Source organism: Hydractinia symbiolongicarpus, chromosome 5 (assembly GCF_029227915.1).
Source record: "Hydractinia symbiolongicarpus strain clone_291-10 chromosome 5, HSymV2.1, whole genome shotgun sequence".
Taxonomy (NCBI): domain Eukaryota; kingdom Metazoa; phylum Cnidaria; class Hydrozoa; order Anthoathecata; family Hydractiniidae; genus Hydractinia; species Hydractinia symbiolongicarpus.
The window spans coordinates 25,160,684-25,183,135 of NC_079879.1; the positions used below are offsets into that span (position 1 = coordinate 25,160,684).

The following is a 22,452-nucleotide window of genomic DNA, read 5'->3' on the forward strand; positions in this document are numbered from 1 at the left end:
ACGATTCTTTAGTTTATATATACTATCTTACACGCTGTTGAATATTTTACTCAAAACACGCGACAGAGCATGCATGTCATGGTCTTCTGAGGTTATTTAAAGCATCACGAGGTTGTGGTCTTCATATTTTTCTGTCGGTTATAAATCAACATAACGGGATGACTAAACGACTTAATTACATCACATTCATGACAGAAGACAAATGTTTGTCTATTTATATAAAAGCATCTCAAGAGAAGTATGGAATGTTTTGTTTATCCATTACATACAAATTTTTTTACTCAAATTGCATTGCTTGTTTGGTATTTTTAGGGGATAAAACATAAATTTGTCTACGTCATCAAAACATAGGCCATTTAAAAACACTTTAAAAAACAGAAAAAACATCCCGTTATTGTTAATTCTAATGACTTCGCAGAAATCCTTATTCGCTGCGATTACAATACATTAGTTTCGTTAAAAGTTTTTTACAGCCAAGCAATCATACAAATTTAACGCAAAGAAAACTCGTACTACAACAAAAAGAATCGTTCAAAACACATGAAAACCACGCCGCAAGTAAAACACACTTTCACAAACTCACCAAGTTTCGTTTTTTTTGTTTAAATATTTTTTTAAACAAACAAAAACACGTTTAACTTTAGGATTGTTATCGACAACGTTTTGCATCGCTTTTCTTATTTATCCAGCTTAAGATATGTAAACACACATAATTCGAAACTATTTTTATTAAAAAATGTTTACTCTCCAAAAAACTGTTTAAAGATGGCGTCTTTGGAGCCAAGAAATAAATTTTATGTTCAAATAAAGAAATCAAAAGAATAATAACACCTTGTTTCCAGTTCTTTTTGTCCTCTGGAGAACTAGAATATACCTTGGATGTTGGGGGTTATATGTAAGAACAAAAAATACAACTACTTTTTTACGTTTTTCAAATTTTTTCTATTTAGTTCCTAGTGTGAGTTGGCCAGCAAAACACACATGGATGTGTCCTTTTTTTGATATTTTTTTACAACATTTCGTAAAACTAGTTAAGCTTGTTGGAATACTTTTTTATGAATCACAACACGTTGGTACGTGGAGATGCAAGTTATTCTTCTGCTTTATTCGTTTCATCATAAAAAAGTATACCAGTGGTTGATCGATGCAGACAATCAAATTAGCATCCGTTTAAAGAATATTACAATCATTATAGTGTTCGTCAGAGGGAGAGCCCACTTCAAGCAGATTTCGGCCTATGTTCTCCCTTATCTGCTCTCGTGGGTTAAGGCCTGTAGCATATAAAATATATCGAATATACTACAACACTGATATATAACATACAATAAACTTCATAAATATGATTGTGGAGGAGTATTTTGTGAAACATGATGTGGTGTGGTATGGGTGATGACAATGTTGTATATATTTTTTCTTGTATATTGGTTGGTTATAAAAAAAATAATGGAAAAAAATAAATCATAAAAATCAACAACACACGCCTCATGAAAATAAAAATCATGAAAAACAAAATATAAACTAAAAGACTAACGAGGCTTTGAAGTTTTATTTTTGTTCGGAGCAACTTTTTTGACAGACTGTGTGATGACTTTTAATTAAAAAGAAATTATATTGAAGTAAAGTAAAAATATCAATAATAATATTATGTGTAACTAGTGTTCTTTGTATAAAAAAATGTTTTCTGGGACCAGCCCAGTTAAAGTCTTTTGCTTTATAACTCATAATTCACAGTATTATATACAAACAAGTCTTCTCAACGCCTGCCAGCAGGCTATATTTTGGTAAAAAGAAAACATACGATGCCCAAGATTCATCACCAAATTGAACGAAAAAAGTTGAACTCAATATTTAAACCCCAAAATGAAAATAAATTTAAACTTGAACAGCTACAACGGGAACTTGTTGGTTTGGGCTTGATGGATGTTGTGCAAGCATAGCCTTCTTTAGTTCCTCTTCACGTTTTTGCTGTTCGCGTAAATGGATTTTCATATGTCTTCGACGTTCATCAGAGCGAGCGAATCGTCGACCGCACACTTCACAAGCAAAAGGTTTCTCACCTAGATATACAGAAAACAACCATAATAATAAACACAGCACGCTACAAAAGCATCGTATTTCCACAGTGAAAACAGGCTGAAAACCCTGGGAAAAAATAAGAAAAAAGCACCAACCTGTGTGAGTTCTGATGTGAGTTGTCAAGTGATCAGATCGGGAGAAGTTCCTCATGCAGATGCGACACTGAAATGGTTTCTGACCGGTGTGTGTTCTCATGTGGCGTGTCAATTCATCGGATCGAGAGAATCGTCGTGGGCAATTATCAACTGGGCAAGCGTATGGTCGTTCACTTGGTGGGACTTTGCATTTTTTGGTTGGATCGTGTCGTTTTTCCTTTAAGATGCTCAAACCTGCACGGTTGATTGGTCGTGGATTGATGGGTTGGATGGGATAGCTGTTAGCCATCGAGCAAGAGGGAAACTTTTGTGGTTGTTGGAATGCTGAATTCTCAGAAACTCCCGGCCATTTCATGTTGACTGGGTTTGGTTGTTGCATCTTGAAAGGTGTACTGGCCTGTTGCGCTTGCTGTTTGGCAAGCAACTGAGAGTGCATTTTCTCAATCAGTTGTTGTTGTTGAGCTTGGTACTTTTGAAGACCTTGCAAGAAGAGTTCCTGATCGACAGCGTTTTGTTTCAATTCATTTATTTGTGGTGTCATGTGTGAATAGCATTGTCTGCTGGCAGACAAGCACCATTCTTGTTCTTGCATAGCACGTTCCTGCAGCCACCATTGATTAGTTGGGCTATTGCTGTAGTTATCAGTGTAGGATGCAGGTGATGCTTGTTGTTGGGAGTAGGGAGATGCAGGAGAATTGTAAGGAGAAACAGGTGAACTAGAACCATTGTAAGGCGAGCCAGAGGAGCTGTTGTAAGGAGATCCAGCAGAGGTGTTGCTGTATGGTGATGGAGGATTGTAAGCTGGGGAGGGTTGGTTGTTGTATGGGCTTGGTGGGTTGGAAAGGGAGGCAAGCGAAGAGGCGCATGGGCTAGGAGCCTGTGACATCTCATCGTATTGTTGTTGTTCCTGTGATTGTTGGATTTTTTGCTTTAACAAAGCAAGGTCTGGTTTCATATCCAAGTATTCACCTGTTAGTTTAAAATAAATTTTAAAAAATAATTAAAGATTCATAAAATTAATTAGATAACATATAATGGAATGATCATTAATCTTGAAATTGTTTAAAAGAAAATTCTTCACATGTTTTGCTTAGTTAAAAATTAATTATATATAGAAGCTGGCCACAAATGTTTTACTAGTAAAATTTCTTATTCTGGATGTCATGAAGGCTATAATGAGGTTTTCTCAAAGGCACCATTGTTTTTTTTTTGTCTAAAAAATAAGTGACGTGCTGTGAATCAGTATTATATATTTTTGTGTTATTGAAAATAGGCAATAAAAATTTCGTACAATAAAATAAAATACAATAATATATAATACAATAAAAACGCGTTGAATAATTTATTAGAAAAAAAGGTAGAATATTTTAAATAAAAAATAGCATAAATAATTTTGTTGTTATCAAAACACTGGTGCGAAGAAAATGTAGACTGAAAAAAAATTTCATTCGCCAAAAAAAACAAAGTTGTAAACCAAAGTCATCACTCATACTAAAATATATTTTATAAAATTATAAATATATATTTTACAATTAACACAACAAAGTGAATGAAAGCAGAGTGTTGTGCTTCTAGTGCCTCGCTTGCCCACAAAGTTCTAATTTTTTATGACAGTAAGTTAAAGAATTTTCATGCAAACAGACAAAAATGTTTTGTTTTTGTTTTTTGTGATCACTATACAAAGTTTACGCGAACGAAACAATTTTGCACACGACTAATTTTTATAAACAAGTAAAAAAAAAAACTTAAAAAGTATCTTACCAAGATCAATTCCATCGCCAAAACCAGCATCATCAACATTTGGGACTGTTTGTGATGGTGACAGTTCCTCTAGATAAGCGGGGTAACCTTTAGATTGAACAGGGAGAGAAGAGACTTGTAAAAGATTAGCTGTGGTTTGGTTTTCATAACCTATGAGTTGATCGACTGCAGCAGTCTGAAGTAAGCTTTCTAAACTTGTTGGTTCCATTCTTCTTCTTTGTATTAAAAATTGTACTGTCCAGCAGTAAGAAAATCGGTATCGTCCAGCGATCCGTTAAAGTTTTGAACTTGACTTTTTTTTCACGTAACAACGGCCAGCGTTATTTTAAATCTGAATTTTCTCATCTTTGGGAAGGGTTTTAAGAAAAATACACAAAATATTTTCCTTTGTTATGCAAATGAGATCGTATTATACTACAGAACGCGACCAATCAAAAACAACATAAAAGTTTTAAAAAACAATAGCGCTATTGTGGGAACGTCAATCAAAATATTTACGAGCGTTTAAGATGTTTTATTAAACATGGCGGCAAAGCTATGAAACAGCAGTAAAGAAGATTTTTTTACATGTAACAGACGTTTTTTAAATCCACAAAAAAACCATCTCTTTTCTAAAACAATTTTCTGTTAAATACATGTGGATATCTAACAAAATTTTGTAACAAAAAATTGATATTTAGTATTTAGCAGTACTTTTGACATGAAAAAGACGTGACGATACAAAGAATTTTTATATCTAAAAATAGAAATTATATTTTGGTTGGAAATTGCAAACATCAGCATGGTTATTTTTAAGACTTGACAGTAACAATTCGAGATTATTTATCAGAATACATTTGTGTAGTGGGGTACACGAAACTAAATGTTTTCAGTTCTATGTGTCATTATTTGTTTACGTAGCTTCTAAGACAACCTCCCATTAAGCAAAAAACGAGTGACCCCACGGGAAAATAAAAAGTTGAAAATCTTCACCACAAATTTAAAAATGACCACTATTGCACACGGCAATTTTCATTGATTGATTTACTTAATTCATAGGATCTTTTCTAATCATACACTGGTATTAATTACAAGTTTCGAAGCCTGATCCAGAAGCGTCGATTATTAAAAAAAAACGTGACAAAAATTCCTTCCGCGTGTACCAAGAAGAAAAATTAACCCACCAAAGAAAGAAAAGTTTACTCATCAATTAGTCACCAATCTCCAAATTAAGAATTTAATAATATGACTAACAGTAACACAAAAGTATAGTTGCTTATTTTTCTCAAATTTAATATAATATTAACAGACACTGGACAGAAGAAATTTTAATAAAAATATTGGGCTGAATCCCTTTCGCTTATATATAAAAATGACGCCTTACATATCAATATAAAAAATAACGTAAAATTTGTTTGATGAATTAAAACGTGTTTTCGAATGTTATAACTTGGTTTGGACAAAATTTACCAAAACAAACATCCATGTAGATGATCGAAGATTACGAAATTTATAAACACAGAATGGTAGACGATCGTTAACCCACATACCTCCCTCTCTGCTAAATGATTAAATAGCCCTGTAATTACTTTTTTGAAGTAAAATTTCGTCATTCTTGCATGTTACAGGAAGCAACACATCTTATGACGTCATTTATGCCCGGTAACAGTGCAAGTGACGAAACATTCGAGTACAACAACGCAACATTTGATAGTTAGTCCCACTCTGGTGTGCTCTCCTTCTCGCTTTTTTTAGTGTCTTTCATAGCCATTTGTAATAAACGATCAAAATCGTCTTCCGGCGATTCGGCACGTGCGTTTCTTTTTGCTCGTTCGGAACCTTCTAAGTAACTGTTATTTCCATCTACACAAATATGTTTAACGCAAAATAAACAACAACAAACAAACAAATAAATAAACAAATAATTTTTTTAAAGCGATCGTTACAATTAAGATAATCACCTAACCAATTTGTGTGGCTTTAATGGCAATAGAAATATGAGAATAACTTTTCGTTTGTCCTTTTTGTCTAGACTCTGTGCGAACTCAAGTAAACGATAAAAACGAACAAGAACTTATCAATACCCCAACATAAGAAGAACATGATATATATTTTGCATCGAGCATACACCACAAACATTCCATATTGTCACCAGTTTTTAAGATAATATACAATGAAGCTATTTCAGTTAGCTGTGTTTTTACAGAAAATAGAGGGGCATAGAATTTGCTAAATATAGTCTAGCAGCAATTAAGTCCTTACCAAAATCAACATAACTGCCTCCGACGAACTTTCGCCGACCTCCAAAACATAGATCTAATGTTGGATAAGTTGGATCGTCGTTACCTTCTAAAGTATAGTAACAATCCAAACGTTATAACACTCCACAACAAATTCGTCTGCGTTTCGAAAAAAAGCAAAGATAATGGTAAATTCTATTTTGCAAATAACTGTCATAAACAGGATATATCTTTAGGACGTAGAAAAAATAGTTTTATTGGAATTTGAGGTGAAAGCCTGAAAAAGACGAATTTTTATCTATTAACGGTCAGCTGAAACCTCGAAGTATTGAAAAGCAGCCATTTTTTATTAGCTAGTATCAACATAAAAATTATTGCGTAGCAGCTCATAACCAATCCATCCAGATGATAAGTTTTTTATTATTTTGTTATAACTTTTATCAGCAGTTAAATTAAAATTAAAAAAAAAAAAAAAAATCTATAATTTTTCTTGATTTTTTCGCACGTCGCGTGTTTCATTATAAAAATTGTTTATTAAGCCCCCCCTCTCCCTTTTCGTTTTTTATTATGCACCCTAAGACTTTACAAAAGACAACACAGCAAAACGCCCAGGCGTTTAGCAGAGTAAATGCGGTGTGCAAATTCTACACGATAGTAATATTTGCATGAGTAATATCAAAACTAAAACACATTCATCCTGTACCTTGCATTATTCAAAAATTATCTTTCTTTAATTTCCAACACTGAAGAAGCCACGCTGATATTTCAAAAAACTCATACAATCTACCTTTAGGAGCGTGTTGTAAAAAGAAAATTGTTTTTAATTTTTTGGTTTTAGATGAGCGGTTCTTTTTTCTTGCAATAATGAAAAAATGAGGTTTAAAAAAAAATCAGCTTTGTATACGCAGCTTAAACTCTCAAGGTTTTTGGCTGCTTTCTCCGAGTTTAAACTAACGAAAAAAACTCTCTTCATCGGAGATTATAAAACAAACACAGCTCCCAAGTCAGGCAGGTCAATAAAAACATTTTTCAAAACCAACTCGAGCAACAATGATTCTTACTGATTCATGTTTTAGAAATACTTTCGTGCTTGCCTAGGGAAACAAAAGGTCTTATCGTTCGGTCCTTGAAAGAGGTTGCTAAGCAACAGAGAAAACATTACTAAGCATATGGATTGACGTCAATAGAATCCAATAAAATATTTCCTTAAACAGAATAATATATTATTACTTTCAGTAATGTATACCGAATTTGGTATAACGTGGGATTATTTGTTGATGTAACATGATGACAGAAACTTTTCGTGAATAACTGAATATAAACAGTTGCTTGTTGCATGAACAGCTCTAGACGTAAAACATTCACTCCAGCCAATAGATTGTTGTCGCGTGTCTTTTTCGGAGTGTGACCGTTTCAAAAGTAAGAAAATAGGAGGCGGTTAAAAATCAACGCCAGCGTGAAGACGTTGATAAGGGAGGCTATGGAGACCTATTACATATAAAACATCTCCTGAAAACAACTGGTCTTACCTGTTTTCCTCACTGATCGAAAAATAAAAGCAATACTTGGAGGCGTAAAAAGAGCGCAAGCGTAAAAAGGGTGGATCAGGGGCGTAAAGAGAACTGGTTAGAGGTGTCAAAAAATTGGTTAGCGGCGTAAAAAAAAATTGGTTAGGAGTGTAAAAAGAAAGGTTAGGCGCGCAAAAAAGAAGGGTTAAGGAGTTGCGTCATTGCAGCGACATATGGAGTTATCATTAATTCTTTTCACAGTAAACGTCTGTAGATTAACAAAGATAATAAATAAATAAAAATGTTTTGAAGGTGGGCAGAAGTAGAATAACAAAAACAGATTATCAGGAAAATCAGCAATCCGCCTAGCGACTACATAAAAACATTGAGAAGGCAATGCCAGCTGTGAATACGTCTTACCTTCAATCGCTCTCGTCGCATTATCAGCATCAGCGAACACAATAAAAGCATAATTATCGCTAAAATAAAAATGTTTTTTTTAAATTAAATGAAATAGTAAAATTTTGGCCTCAATGGTGAGTTTTTTATGTTTTACAGGCTCCGGGTTTTTTTTCTTGGGAAGACTAAATTGACATGTTTTCTTGCTTAGTTAGAATAGAGCGCTAATTGAAATGTACCGTTTGCTTAAATTACGTTTGTTGTCGTACGAAATATAATAATTTTTATAATAATGGAAATCTTTTTTTGGGAATTCCTGTGGTGTTTTTTTTTATTCATTTTAGGCTGCTTCGTTTTTCAAAGAGTTCGAGACATGTACTTTAATTTTTTTTATTTTTCCAAAACTGTTCGCTCAAATTTAAAACATCTTAGACAAGCGTAAAAAATATCAACTAACACAATTACCACAAAGTATTTGGAACGTATCGATTGCTAAAATGTGTCTGATATCATGTTAGATACCGACTGGTGGTCTGGTGGTAGAGCGTTTGCCTCTAGTGCGGAAGGTCTTGGGTTCAAACCCCGGCTGAATCATGTCAGAGACTATAAAAGTGTGAATCTATCCTTTCTGCTTAGCGCTCACTATGAGAATAGGATTGATATCTTAGGAGGTTGTCTAGTAGCTTAAATGGGAGCTTTAAATGCACTAGGACCCTCCATCGCAGGACCCTTATTGATAAGTCTAATAGAAACTAAAGTGGCTATCCTGGGTAAATAATAATTATAATAATAATAATAGAATATAACGTGTAAAATTACAGATAACAAAGAAACATATATTATATCACGGCTTTCTTTATGCTTAAGTCAGTAGCGTGTCCTTTCAAAGACTATACGAACGAAATTTAAATCGTAGACACAAATTGGATAATCAGACTGGAAACACTGAGAAAATTTACTAGTCAGCGGTGTTTACATAAAAATTAAAAATTAATTTGTGAAAACTTTTTATACACTTATACACTCAATCATTTATATGCAAAACTGAAGTTTCAGTTGATGATAAAAAGACTACAAAATGACTGTCTCTCGTTTAAAATGTTTCGAAAGTTTGGTAGATGTTTTGTATTGAACAGATTAATAATTATCTTACACTGATATCCATGAAATTGACGAGTCAAGAAATTAACGCGAATTAAATTAACGGTCATAAAATTAACGCGGTTCATTGAAATTATTTTGAAAGAATGCATTTAATTAACGCGAATTTGAGAATACGTGACATCACACGAAGCAAAAATTACGGCAACAGTCAAATCTACGGTGGTGAAGCGGCTCTCTCTATTACAAGGGGGTTTTGAAATCGAAATAAAATTTTCGTTGTTTGGAAAGACAATGTTAAAAATTTTAAAATTTTGGAAGTGCTTTAAGTTAATTTTCCACTTTGCATCGGAGTATGAAGATGATACGAAAGCTATCTTAAAAAAGATCGCTGCATAAGAAAACACCGTTGAGCTATCGTCCAATGAGGAGAAAATAGTAGAAAATTTGTAAAAGAAATTGTCTTTTTATGTTTTTTGGGCTTTTATATATTATAAAAAAGGCAACAAATTAACAGTATTTTAATTAACGAGTCATGAAATTGACACTCACTAAATTAACACTACATTTCATTAACGAGTCATTAAATTAACGCGAATTTTGAAAAACCGCGTTGATCTCATGACTCGTTAATTTCATGGAATAAGGCATATGAGAAAGAACTTACTTTCCATGTTAAAAAAACATTCCTACTCCGAAAGTAATAACGATGCATCGTGACAAAAATTTACATAATCTGTAATAGCTTATTCGTACAAACTTTCGAGTATTCCCACGTGGATATTGTTTCGAAGAAGAAAAATTAATTAAGTAAGACCGTTTTTATGATTTGCCAAAACCAGCTATAATCAGGACATTCTACAGTCAGCGCATCTATATTTCGCCTGAAACATTAAATGCTACCATTTTTTATTGTTATTTTATGGTAAAAATTAATACGAGTGAAATAGGTTTTGAAAAGCGAAACTAAACACGCACGAAAATTAACACGAGAAGTTAGATTATTTGGGTAGTTTGGGAGCTTTTGATGGCGTCATCCAGTCTACGATGCCATCATCATCTTAAAAAAAAGAAAAAGGTTGAAAATAATGTAAATTTTTTGAAAAAGAATTATTTTTTGCAGATGTTCTAGACGAGAGTGGCGGCTGAAAAGCATACTGAAAAACGCCCTAAGAAATATTGTAAAAACATTTTTATTCATTTATAGAAAAACACATTTTGCTCAGTTTCACCAAACACCTGTCCACCGACGAGTCACCATAGCAACAGGTGTGACGTCATGCTTCTTTTTTATAGTGGTAAAACAAACTAAAATGGATAAAAAGTCACGAAATTTTAGCCCACGGAACGGTATAGTACCTTCGTCCAAATATTCGCCGCGTTTGACCCAGCCACCCCCACCCCTCCCGGTATGACGTGCCTTTTAAATATTGGGCTTCTTTAGCTCTCCTTCAACATGACGTCCGCCTGAATAGGGTTACCATTTATAAATTGATAACTAAGAGAATGACTCATTCCAGATGTCAATATTAAATTTGTAGTCACAACAAAAGAAATCAGTACAATCTACAAACAGGACTAGAACTGTGTGGGTTATTAATTGGTACGAAATGATCGTTGGTTGCTTATTCATATCAGTAGTTATATTGAATTATATCTTGATACTGCAAAAAACTGATAAGAATCATAAAACTACAAATCGGTCAGGGTATTGATTTTGGGTAATCTTAAGTAGGAAATTTAAGGGAAAATTCCGATGAAAAAATAAATGTAAAGTATTTTTTTTATCGTAATCATTTTCGTAAGCTTAACCAAACATCTTTTGACACATCTTACCAGTATACTTTTTAGTGCGTCATTTACACTAGAAATAAAACAAAGCAATAAATTTTTGGTTATTTTGTTTTTCTGCTATTATATTACTTTGACTGCACTATAAGCTTTTTCGATTTGTATTATTAAAATTCACGAGCAGTTCAGCAAGATTATTATAACATTTCTATATATATACACGCGAAGCTTTTCTTTAAAATCTGTCGCTATTTTTTCCCAGCCACACACAGATAAATTTATAATGGCGTTCATTAAAATTTTGTGTAATTCCTGGCCCAATTTTACTCTAAAAAACAATTGCATTTAAAACAATTGCATTTAAAAAATTGATTTTACTTCGTAAACCTCTTTTTGAATTTCATGTTCGATTTAAAAAAAAGCGGGAAAATGTATTAGATTTATTTGCTATGTATAAGTAACATATTGCAAAAAAATAATTTTTTTTAAAAACTTGAAATTTAAAAACACTTTCGAATTCAGTTTTTGGCAGTAACTTCAGATTAAATGAATTGATTTTTTGAGCTCTTTTTTCATTAAATTACATCGATTTTGGGTCTGAGACTATTAGGACCAAATATTAAATCTTTAAATACAACGGTGCAAATCAGTTGAAGAAAATGGCACTTTTTATGCTCAAATAACAAATTTTATAAATTCGCCAACTTAAACTGACTATACGAAATAGTCTAGCGCCCCTTAAAAGCTGAATAGGGTTGAAATATGGTTAAAGATGGAAAATTAGGGTTACATAATAGAAAATTTGGCGTATTACGAAATTTTATAGCGCATCATAGGCAAAAGTTTGTTTCTGCAAACTATAGTTCTTGATGTCAAGTAACGCTCAAATAAAATTTTTGATATTAAGGCCTTGCAGCTTCAAATTACGTAAAATTTCGAAAAACTCAAAAGTTTAAGTTTTTCCCACTTTTTTTTCATAATCTAAGATACAAAAAATTCGAAACAACACCTCAGAACGTTCCTAACCTCAGCGAATAATAATTAGCCATTTATCTTGGACACAACAATCTTATGTCACACTCATAACTAGAAACATGACTTAACATTCTAACAACATTATCACATGAAATATTAAATAACACATACCCTCTATCTCGAAAGTGTAAAGTAACTTTTTCAATCCTTCCAAATCTTTGAAATCTTTGGATGAGTTCTGATTTAGTAGTTTGACGAGTAATGCCCCCTGCATATATGTTTCTCCGTTCACTCTAAAAGTATTTTTTCAAAAAAAGAGAAACTAATAACCACACTTAGATTCTCTGCTAAGTTACAGTTATCAAAGACGCAAGCAAATTTAGTAACAATAGTTTTGAAACATTAAAGCAACATATTGGTCTAATTTCAAATACTTACATTCCCTTTAGATGCACCGCCACAAAGAAATCTCAATTTTCGTTCATGTTCTATGTCATAGGGAACTGGGTTTGACAATTCTGTCAACTTGCTACTTATGTCCACTTTCTCGCCATCTGATTCGTAATGAACAGATGACCTACTATTCTGTCGGCTTCTTTTAAGAGAACGAATCGGACTTCTAGAACTTTTCGACACACTTCTAGAACGGTTTCTGGACCGACTCCTTGATGTGCTTCGGGATCTGCTTTTTGATATTCTTGCCTGTGGACTGCGAGAACGGTGTCTAGAGGGACTTCTAGAACGTGGGCTTCTGGAATAACGTCTTGATGGACTTGGAGAACGACTACGTGAATGAGAAATAGCATTCGTTTTTCTTTTTCTTTTATATGAACGGTCATCATTGTCTCTATCCTCAGGTTCAGAATCAGAAAAAGCACTTAATGTCTCATTTAAATTATTCCTTTTTCTATAATTTCGAGGTGGTTTGGATTTTCCCTTTTTATAATTCTCCTTCTTTACTTCTGTAATGACACTGTCATTGCTGTAGACAGCTTCTTGACCAATATTACTTTTAATAATTGTACTAGTTCTATCAGTCTGTGCTACTACAGTAGTTACGGTATTATCCTGTGTTACAACAGTAGTTACGGTATTATCCTGTGTTACCATAGGCATTGTGGTGTCAGATTGTTCTACTATGGAAGTTAGAACTTTAGTTTGGCCCTCCACAGGAGTTGTGGCATCAGGTTGCTCAACTTTGCTCACTGAATGTTGCACTGTGAAAATATTTCCTGCTAGACTTTCGTGATCTATAGTCATATCCACAATACCTATATCATCTGCAGTTTCTGTTGCAGTATTTTCAGATGAATTAATTTCAGTTAAATTAGTGTTCTTGAGTTGCGTGGTATTAGCTAACTCACAATAATTAGATTTGTTTAGGCGAGGATCTATTGCTCCCTTTATTGTAACGTTATCATCAATACTATTCAGTTTTTTCTTCCGTTTTGAAACAACAGGCATAAGACGACTAGGTAATGGTTCCGTCACTTTTCTTTTCTTGCTAGGAGAATCATCACTCAGTTTTCTTTTAGCTTTATCAACGTTTGCCTTTTTAGTAGCAGTTTGCTGCTTAGGTACAGTTAATGCAAGTGCTTCAATAAGCTTTGCTTCTCTTCTTTTCATTTCTTCAGGACTAACAATGTCACTTGGAGAAGTGCATCTTGGTGTATTAGGTCCTGAGAAACATCTTCTGAGAGGTGGATCGTTGCCAAGCTTTTTCTTTTTAAATTTAGCAAATTTTGGACTATCTGCCATTCTAATTTTGTTGCCTTTTGGATGAATACCATTTACGGTTCGAAGTAATTTGTCACCTTTTGGTTGTGCTATGTTATTATTGTCTTTTATGGTTTCCACATCAATTTCAGTGGGTGTGTTTGGTAAACTTTCATCTTCAACTTAAAAACAAAACAAAAAGACATCTTAAAAACAGGGCAAGTGTGTGTTGAAAGAACTCAACAGAACTGGCTAGAAAATTATCAAATATATAAACATATTAATAATCATAAACAATAATTCTTGATTACAAATAGATGACCAAAATCGAAAAAACATTTACAAACTGATGTAAATTTTTCAAAAATTACTATGTATGTAGGTACACTCCATAAAACATGAGCATCCTAACCACCTGATAACCTCCTTGCTGTTCCCAACTATGGCCTCCTTGCTTGTCCTAATATCTCATACTGAGCTGTTCTGATTCTTCTGTTGCTTTTAAGCTAGCAGAACTTTAAAATGGGATCCCTCTCTGCCAGTTTACTGAGACTAGTGTAGCAGTACCAAAATGTTTAGTTCACGAATGCACCCAACAGAACTACCTAACATGGTACAGAAATCTTTTAAAAATAAATTATTTTGTATTGACATTTTGAGTTGAGTTGGTTTGGTTTTGTTCAATACCAAGTACAGCTAACATAACTGGTATTTGTATCCCTTGTGAACTGTTTAGTGATCCGAAGTTTTATGAAGCTAGATATTCATTTGCATTTGTAAAGAGAATTTTTACCTTCTTGACTTAACTTTTCCTGGACAATCATTAGGCGACCCAGAACTACGTCCTCATTAGAGTCACTAAAATAACACGTTAGAATTTTAAATCTTTCGGTATGACAAATCAGAAAATACCTCAAGCACAAAACTAATTTAATATTCTTTATCCACCAATAAGACCATCATAATTCATGCTTCAAAATAATTTGCATATTTTCTCTTAACACACTCGTGATAATCTTGTGACCAGCGAAAACCAAGCTTAAAGTAGTCATGTATAGGCAAATGGTTTTAACATGGTGCATACAAAAAATACCATACCCAGGTGAGCCAACTGGTGTTAAAAATGAAGAATCTGGATATGAGCTGGGATCAACATCACTAGCTATGGGTATGAAATGTAAAATTGAACAGGAGTGACAAAGATATTGTAAGAGGAGTAAGTAGAGAAGTGAAAAAAAAGTGCAGAATAGAATTCAAAGGGCTTGTGTTATCAGTGGTAACTGCATGAAAAGAAAAAACCTCAAAATTGTCAGAAATAAATAAATGAAGTGCAAAACACACAAACCTTGTTCATATTCCAAAAACTGCTCCAATAAACTTCCAATATCACTAGCTGCGATTCCTACATACAAAAATATATTTTTAAAAGGAAAATAAACACCAAAATACTCTTACATTCATGTTTACCGCATACTTCATAAAAAAAGCTATTTGGTTTCAACCTTGCGGTTTAACAATGTAACTGGTGGTATGTGTACACACCTACTATAACCTACCTATGCTAATTTTTCAATAAGTAATAATACAAAAATAGATTCTTGACAAGGGCGCTTAGACATAATATTATTTTTTCTGCAAAATATTTTTTTTTTCAAACAACTGTTATTTCTTAACATTTCAACTTGTTGGTAAAATATGGCTGTAGGCAGGAGATCCAATATCACCCTTTGTATACTGGATTGGGAATAACTACTTTTCTGTAATTTGGAAAAAACAATTGGTTAATTTCAGTCAGTAACGAATGGTTAATTTCAGTCAGTAACGAACAGACCTTAACACAGTACAAAGCACAAAGCCACCATCTTAGTCAGCAATCTTTTTGATAAACAAACGATGAACGCATGCGTTACAGGCATAGAATTGCTTAATCATCATAGATTACACCCCATTTGGTTTGCTTAGATTATCTGGCTGCAAAGATATTGAGGGCCGGTCATTTTCACCCACCCCTTAGTATAAAGGACAAGCTACAAAAGGACCCTGCATACATAGCTTTAATATATAATAAGACATCAATCCATCATGACTATTAGTTTTCAATGATATTGTTTCATTTTTATTTTATTTTTTTGCATAAGAACCTTAATCTTCAAAAATAATATGAAGCAATATATATCTAACTATACCACCTAGCCCACCTCTCCACCTACCTAGCCAAGTTTTAAATATTTAGTGAAATAATATCCATTAATACTTATTAATTGTTTGATTTATTTCACCTATCTGAGCATAAAAGGTAGCTTTGTTTGACAAAATTCTAACTAATTGTAATGCTTCCAGAGCACTTACCAGCACAGGATGATGAAATATCTACAGGATCCTCTTCAATTACTTCATTATAGTCTGTTATCTATATTAAGAACATTGGAAAATTTGTTATCCAAAAAGTTGCTTAGCTTTAGATGGTTGAACGACAGAGTCACTTCGTTACAGTAAAAAAAAATTGAATATTAGGTATGTGTCTCAATAGTTAGTTTTTTTGTACTCCACAAGGTTATTTTTTCAAACTTGTGATATTTATTGCCTTCTATACAAAAAAAAAATAGAGCAGGCCTATCAATAAGGGGAGAACGATTGCAAAAACTTGCCCAATTCTAAGAAATGAGAGACTACCTGAGTCAAAATTGGTCGTCCTAATTTAACAAAATTTTGCCTGGCCTGGTTATTTTTTGGAATTTTAAATAAATTTTTTTACCAAATACAATTTACGAGAAGCTGAATATGTGACACAAATAAGTAAGAACATTCCAAGGAAAGTTTAAAGTCCAACTTTTCATACCAAGTCAAATTAGTATCCTAATTCTGAAATCACAAATGTGTAAAATGTGAGCTATAAATACCTAAAAAACTACCCTCACTTGGAAAAAAAACGAGGTAGGCACCAACAAGGTCGGCTCAACTACTATTTTAAAACCACAGTCACTAAGCCTGGGAAATAATATTTTCACAGATGTTGTTTAAAAAATAAGGTACACTCAAAAACTGGAGACAGGATATATACCAGCAACATCACCAATTTTAGTAAACAGCTTGAAATTTCACGTTTGTTTGGAACAAGTCAGCCACCAGCCAACTAGCTAGCTACTTGTATCATATTCAAACCTAGCTAATACCTAGCTAATTTAACACCAAGAATAATAAACAAAAGCATTAGAACAGCCCATTGATACATGTTATTATCTCATATTATTACCAAATGTAATAACAATCTGTATGACAAATTAGTTTTGCAAATATTGCAAGTAAACAAACCACTGCAAACTAAAAATTTACCTATACAGCCTTGTGAATCTAGGTCAGAACTCAGCAATGCCAACCTGAAAACCGACCTTCATTAAATTGAAGTCGGCTTTTACATGCCAACCTATATTCTTTCCATGGTCAGCATGCCAAGAAAATTAATTTACTACGTCGGCAAAACTGACCTTTCACAAAAAAGTATTAAAAATGTAGCTTCAACGAACTATTACCGTTTCCATATTTCGCTTGGAGCTTTACTTGCTATTAACAAGATTCTTGTTTTTGTTCATCTTTACAAATGCTTTCCCCCTTTTTTGATTGTTCTTTTTTAAATATTTTGAAATTAGTGTGAAGCTTAGACTTCATTAGACAAGTGTTCACTAACATTCTAGTGAAATATTACCTTCATACAGATTGACTTGTAAATTTGCTAAGTTTATGACTTTGGTTCCTGTGTTTTAAACTTATGTTACATAAAAATAAAATGCCACATTGAATAAATAGCAAAATCATGTTGAAAGTTAAAAAACTCAAAAAATGTGCAATGTGGGTTTTAGATATGATCAAAATTGCACATAAAAGCATTATCATACGCAAAAAAAAGCTTAAAGATGATGTGAGATGCCACTGCACTGATGTTTGCAAGTGTGCCTTATTTATACAAGGAAACAAAACCATATAATTTTTTTTATCTTATTATATGTTTTATCTAGTCTTATCATACCCTAATATTTTGAAAGTTGAAGTTACTGTATCATATTTGTGCATGTGGAAAATTATTTATAATGTTAAGATCTCAAGAAAATAAAGATCTTAACAATCTAATAAATATATACTTCTTGTTTTCACTTTATTTACCATGTATTGCATAGCTAAAGATGTCCTATGAGCAGTCATGTTTTTACTTACGTTAGTACTTCTATGTTTTTACTTATGGTAGCAGGCCATTCCTTGAGACGAGTGCGATCGCACGCGCACTCGCCCGCACACTCGTAAAAAGATTTACAAGTGCTTTTTATCGCACTCGTGAATTTTTTCTTTTTCTAAAACATTATAGAGCGATGAAAAACACTATTACGCTGATTACATAACATTCATTTCTTCGTTATTGATTTGTTTATAAAGTATAGAGAACATTAAAGTCTGCCCCTTTCCATTATGCTGACACTTATGCTCGGCTGGTGCATTACACTGAAACTCGAATGAAAGACAGAAGACCATTTGTCAGATGGTCACAAGTCAGTCCGACATTCATCATCACAAAGAATACTGCGAGAAGAGTGCACACCCATGCAAGTTAAATATAACCAGAACTTGGGAGAGGTTAGGTGTCCTGTACCTTAATACAGCTTTCGGAAGAGTGTTCTCGTGATGTAATACCAAAGAAAAAACATGTTGAATAAAATTTAAAAAATCTTTTTAAAAGGGGAAAGAGAAATCAAAAATGTCTAGAAATATATTTAATTCCAAAAGCATATAGTGAATCTGCCAACACATAATCGCGTTCAACGTTGTTTCAACCTTGCACTTGTGGTTAATATGTTTTACCATGGTTTTACAAAATTCATTTCTATACAGCTTAAATAACATATAACGTTTAAACGAATAACGTTTATACCAAATATTTGCAAGTGTGAATCACACTTGCAAATATTCACATCGCACGTGTAAATTTTGCTTACGAGTCCGATTTTTTGCACACCATAGTATTCGTAATTTTTTTAGCGGGTGATTTTTGTAGCTCTGGCATAGTTTTATAAAAGAAATGGCCTGGTAGTACTTCTAATAACATAGACTTCATGTTAACGAATAAAACTACAAACCTCTCGAAGCTGCTGTGTCAATGGTATTTCTGAGAATCCCTCCAAACTGTTTCCCATATCTGATGACATATCAAATGTTTCTATTGTTTCTTGACTGATTTCCATATTTAATTACACTAAAAAAATTAATCATTATAATACTACATATACTTTTTACAATGGTCTGTGTATGTTCCAGGCACAACAAGTTCATAATAGAACTTCTTCTGTTAGATGAAGATGATGGTGAAACAGATAAAATTAACATAATGTATTAATTTGAAAATAGACATTGTGTTTAAAATTCTTTTATTTATTTAGCCCCCTTCTTTTAAACCCCAGTCTAAAACCTCCAGAATTTAATAAGCTCCCCAGGGGCTAAAAAGAGGAATTACGGTAGGTAAACAAAGAAAAACTTTCAGACTGTTTTTGTTTTGTTTTGCTATCACATAATCACTTTATTGCAAATTGTGATTTAAAGTTTTATTTTCAGGTCTAGCAAATTAAATGAAGCATCTGTTGCCTTTCAAGATGTTCTGATACAAAAATAACACAAGATTTTTCTAAGTGATAACGCTTGTCTAACACTTAACTATATTTTTAATGGTGAAACATTACTTAAAGATATTTATTTTCAAATATGATAAATAAAATTACTCTTAGACAACCACAGGAGGCAGAGTTTAGAATTCACTTGCTCTGTTCATTCAGAATACATTTGTTTACATCCATGCTGAAAGTCACACAAGTTAGTATTTTACCAAACAAAAAATCCTAATCAACTTTGACCTTATATAACTTATATGTCCTTATATATATATATATATATATTAAATATATATCAAAGCTCAGAGATATAAAAAAACATAGTTAATAAACATTTTAAGCACAACTTTTTATCAATCATTAGTTCTTCTCTAAGATAAGTGCTACTGAATATTGTATCTTTTAAACCACACTGACTGCTTTTGATACTTTTTTACAACAATTAAAAATGGTAGTTTCTGTTACTATATATATTTTAAAACAAAATAGAGTGTTTGTAAGCTTTGACAGAACGTTTTCTTGTCATTTCAGAACAAAAAACAGAATTTTTAAGCTTAATGGGACATTTTATCCTTAATTTTGAATAAGATATGACGATTTTGACACTTTGTAGGGTTGTTTCATTGTCATGGGCTGTTTTTACGTTGTTTCAAAACGAAATACGTTTTTTAAGCTTCTATGGGACATTTTCTCATCATTTTATAACGAAATATGGTGATTTTTACACTCTGTAGGGTTGTCTTATTTTAGAATGGAATACAGCGATTTTTAAGCATTGTACAACCTTTTTTTATTATTATTTGAAAACAAAATGTAAGGATTTTAAGCTTTGTATAATGTGGTTTTTTTACGCATGACTTTCATGGGTGAACATTTCACTTTTATTAATATCTTTTATTATTTTACTTTCTTTGTTAATTCCACAACACTATAATAATTTAATAAACAATGGGTTTTGTAAGGTTACATGTTACATAGCTGATTAAATTTAATGTGTGAGACATAAACTTTATTTGAATCTATAAAGTGGAATTGTTGAAGCTGAATATTTTTGGTGAAAGATAATAGCAATATCTATAAAATTGTGACAAGTACGTTATAACAGAAGGAAAAATATGGATTTATAGTCTGACAATAACCTTTCTTAACTTATTTTGTGAAGAAAAAATATTCTCCATTTTTAAAAGAGTTACGGCTACCTTTAGTCTTTCTAAAAATTTACTTGCTTATTCAGTGAAGGAAATCAAACAAACGACAACAATACAATCTTGCTTAACTGAATTGTTTGCAAAAAAATATTTGATAAGGCCAAAAAAGCAGATAAAAATGGTGTTTTTAAAGAATATATACTTGTTGTGGATACACGCATATGAAAACCTTTGCCCATATCTGCAAAAAAATACATTTTCTCTATCTGGATCGAGGTATAATGGTTTGCAGGTTTTCTTTGACTGAAAAGGATATTTGAAAAAACTTGTTCTTCACTTTCTGATTCTTGGAGAAAATCTCTAAATAAGGGTAACAAACTAATTTACCATGTTAATGCTGCTACTGTGACATATGCACAGTAGCATTAAGTGTCTGCAATGTGGTAATGCAAGTTTGCAAACTTTTGAACAATTATATTTTGTCGTAAGAACGGAGGAGGGTAGCTATAGCTAGGGTATTATCGCAACATTTTTAGCTAATATTACTGCCATTTTATTTCCAACTCTTTATGCCTTTGTTGTTGGGAATAGGACTTCAGTGCGGGAGTTGTTAGATTTCTTTGTTTCTTTCATTTTTTTAGTAGATATGCACCAGAATAAAATTACTTTATGACCAATAACTAAAATGAGAAAAAGCATGTCCAGCTTAAGTTTAATGGCATCTGTAAACACACCGCAGGTAGTTGTAAGTTATAAGCATGGTTTTGGCCGCCATCATGGCCTTTAAAAACACGTTTGATCTAACCGGGGATGTGATAGTTAGCATTTTACCCACAGGAAATACTAGAAAAACAATAACATCTTTCCAAAAAATCTATGAAAGACCTTGTTTATTTTTTTAAAAATGTATTTTTTTCTCAGTGGTCCTTTAAATTTAGTTATTTTATTAGCTTCTCTTTTTCTCAATTTTTTCATACCCCCTGCGGGTTAGGCAAACAGCAACGATAAGTTTCTTCGGCAGCCGTACGTATCTGCACGGTGGATGTTCTTGGAAATCACAGCAATACAAAAAGCATAACTGCAGGAAGGTTTTATTATTTCGTTTTCCTATTTTCCCTTTCGTTCTGCAAACTTTTTTACTTCAACCGCGCCATTCTGTTTATGTCTATTTATTTTCTTCACCAGACGCATCAGACAAAAATTGCAACCAGTCTGTTTTAACCAGTCAAACCCTGTTAAGTGGGTGAGGAAGTTGGTAATTTAAAAAAAAATCCGTTGAGAATTTTTTGAGTGCGTATATTTTGCTGACAAAGGCTCAAAATAATTGCTGCGAAGGAGCAATACGCTTGCAGAAATCTATCACTCACTGCACTTATTACAAGACTGCTGCAGATTTGTAACTTGGGGGGTCTTAAAATAAATATTTCCTCGGTTAACAGGGAAATATTTCGGCATGATATAATTTTTACTTTCTGTTCATATGGCATGGGTGAGAAAACTTTTCCTTGGGCAAGAAAATACCATGTGATAAGTTTCTATTGTTTATTGTGATAAGAATGTATTGTTTATTTTTGAAAATTATGCTGAATCAACATACATTTATCTTGCCTTCCAAGGAAACATCTGTTCATATGGGAAAGTACTTTTCCCACTTAAGGAGATCTCGATCGTGCACACCCGAGATCTCTGTAGGCAGGCAAATGTCTTTCCTCATATAAACGCAACTAAATTTTGTTAAAAGTTTGTTAACAACTCGAGATCTTGAGTGTGCAATGATTCGCACATGTAAATTAAGTAACGCGTGCGATGTGATACACACATGCAAAGAATATTAAGAGTGCTATACGTGCTCCAAGATTAATCTTTGTTGCGCATTGATTTTCAATTTGGGCAATTTGTCTGACGAGTCTCCAAAAATTATTTCGAGGGCTGCCATCGCACGCTACAAAATGGATTTTATAGGTTGATTTTGAAAACTCAATATTTGTTTTTCAGGCATGCGCGTGCAATTGCAC

The 22,452-nt window shown here is 32.8% G+C and overlaps 2 protein-coding genes across 2 annotated transcripts; both read right to left on the reverse strand.

Moving 5' to 3' along the window:
• Window positions 1–1,356: 1,356 nt before the first annotated feature.
• On the reverse strand, window positions 1,357–4,149 carry LOC130645615 (early growth response protein 1-like). Its single transcript, XM_057451653.1, has 3 exons — window positions 3,933–4,149; window positions 2,172–3,140; window positions 1,357–2,057 (listed from the first exon to the last, which is right to left on the reverse strand). Exons 1-3 carry the CDS (start codon window positions 4,138–4,140, stop codon window positions 1,873–1,875), a joined length of 1,362 nt encoding a protein of 453 aa, XP_057307636.1. The 5' UTR covers window positions 4,141–4,149; the 3' UTR covers window positions 1,357–1,872.
• On the reverse strand, window positions 4,055–18,904 carry LOC130645614 (serine/arginine repetitive matrix protein 2-like). The gene is made up of 10 exons (XM_057451652.1): window positions 18,765–18,904; window positions 15,991–16,051; window positions 14,987–15,043; window positions 14,740–14,803; window positions 14,435–14,499; window positions 12,364–13,823; window positions 12,097–12,218; window positions 8,080–8,138; window positions 6,174–6,260; window positions 4,055–5,774 (listed from the first exon to the last, which is right to left on the reverse strand). The coding sequence occupies exons 1-10, from the start codon at window positions 18,867–18,869 to the stop codon at window positions 5,626–5,628; spliced, it is 2,229 nt and encodes a 742-aa protein (XP_057307635.1). The 5' UTR covers window positions 18,870–18,904; the 3' UTR covers window positions 4,055–5,625.
• Window positions 18,905–22,452: the final 3,548 nt, after the last annotated feature.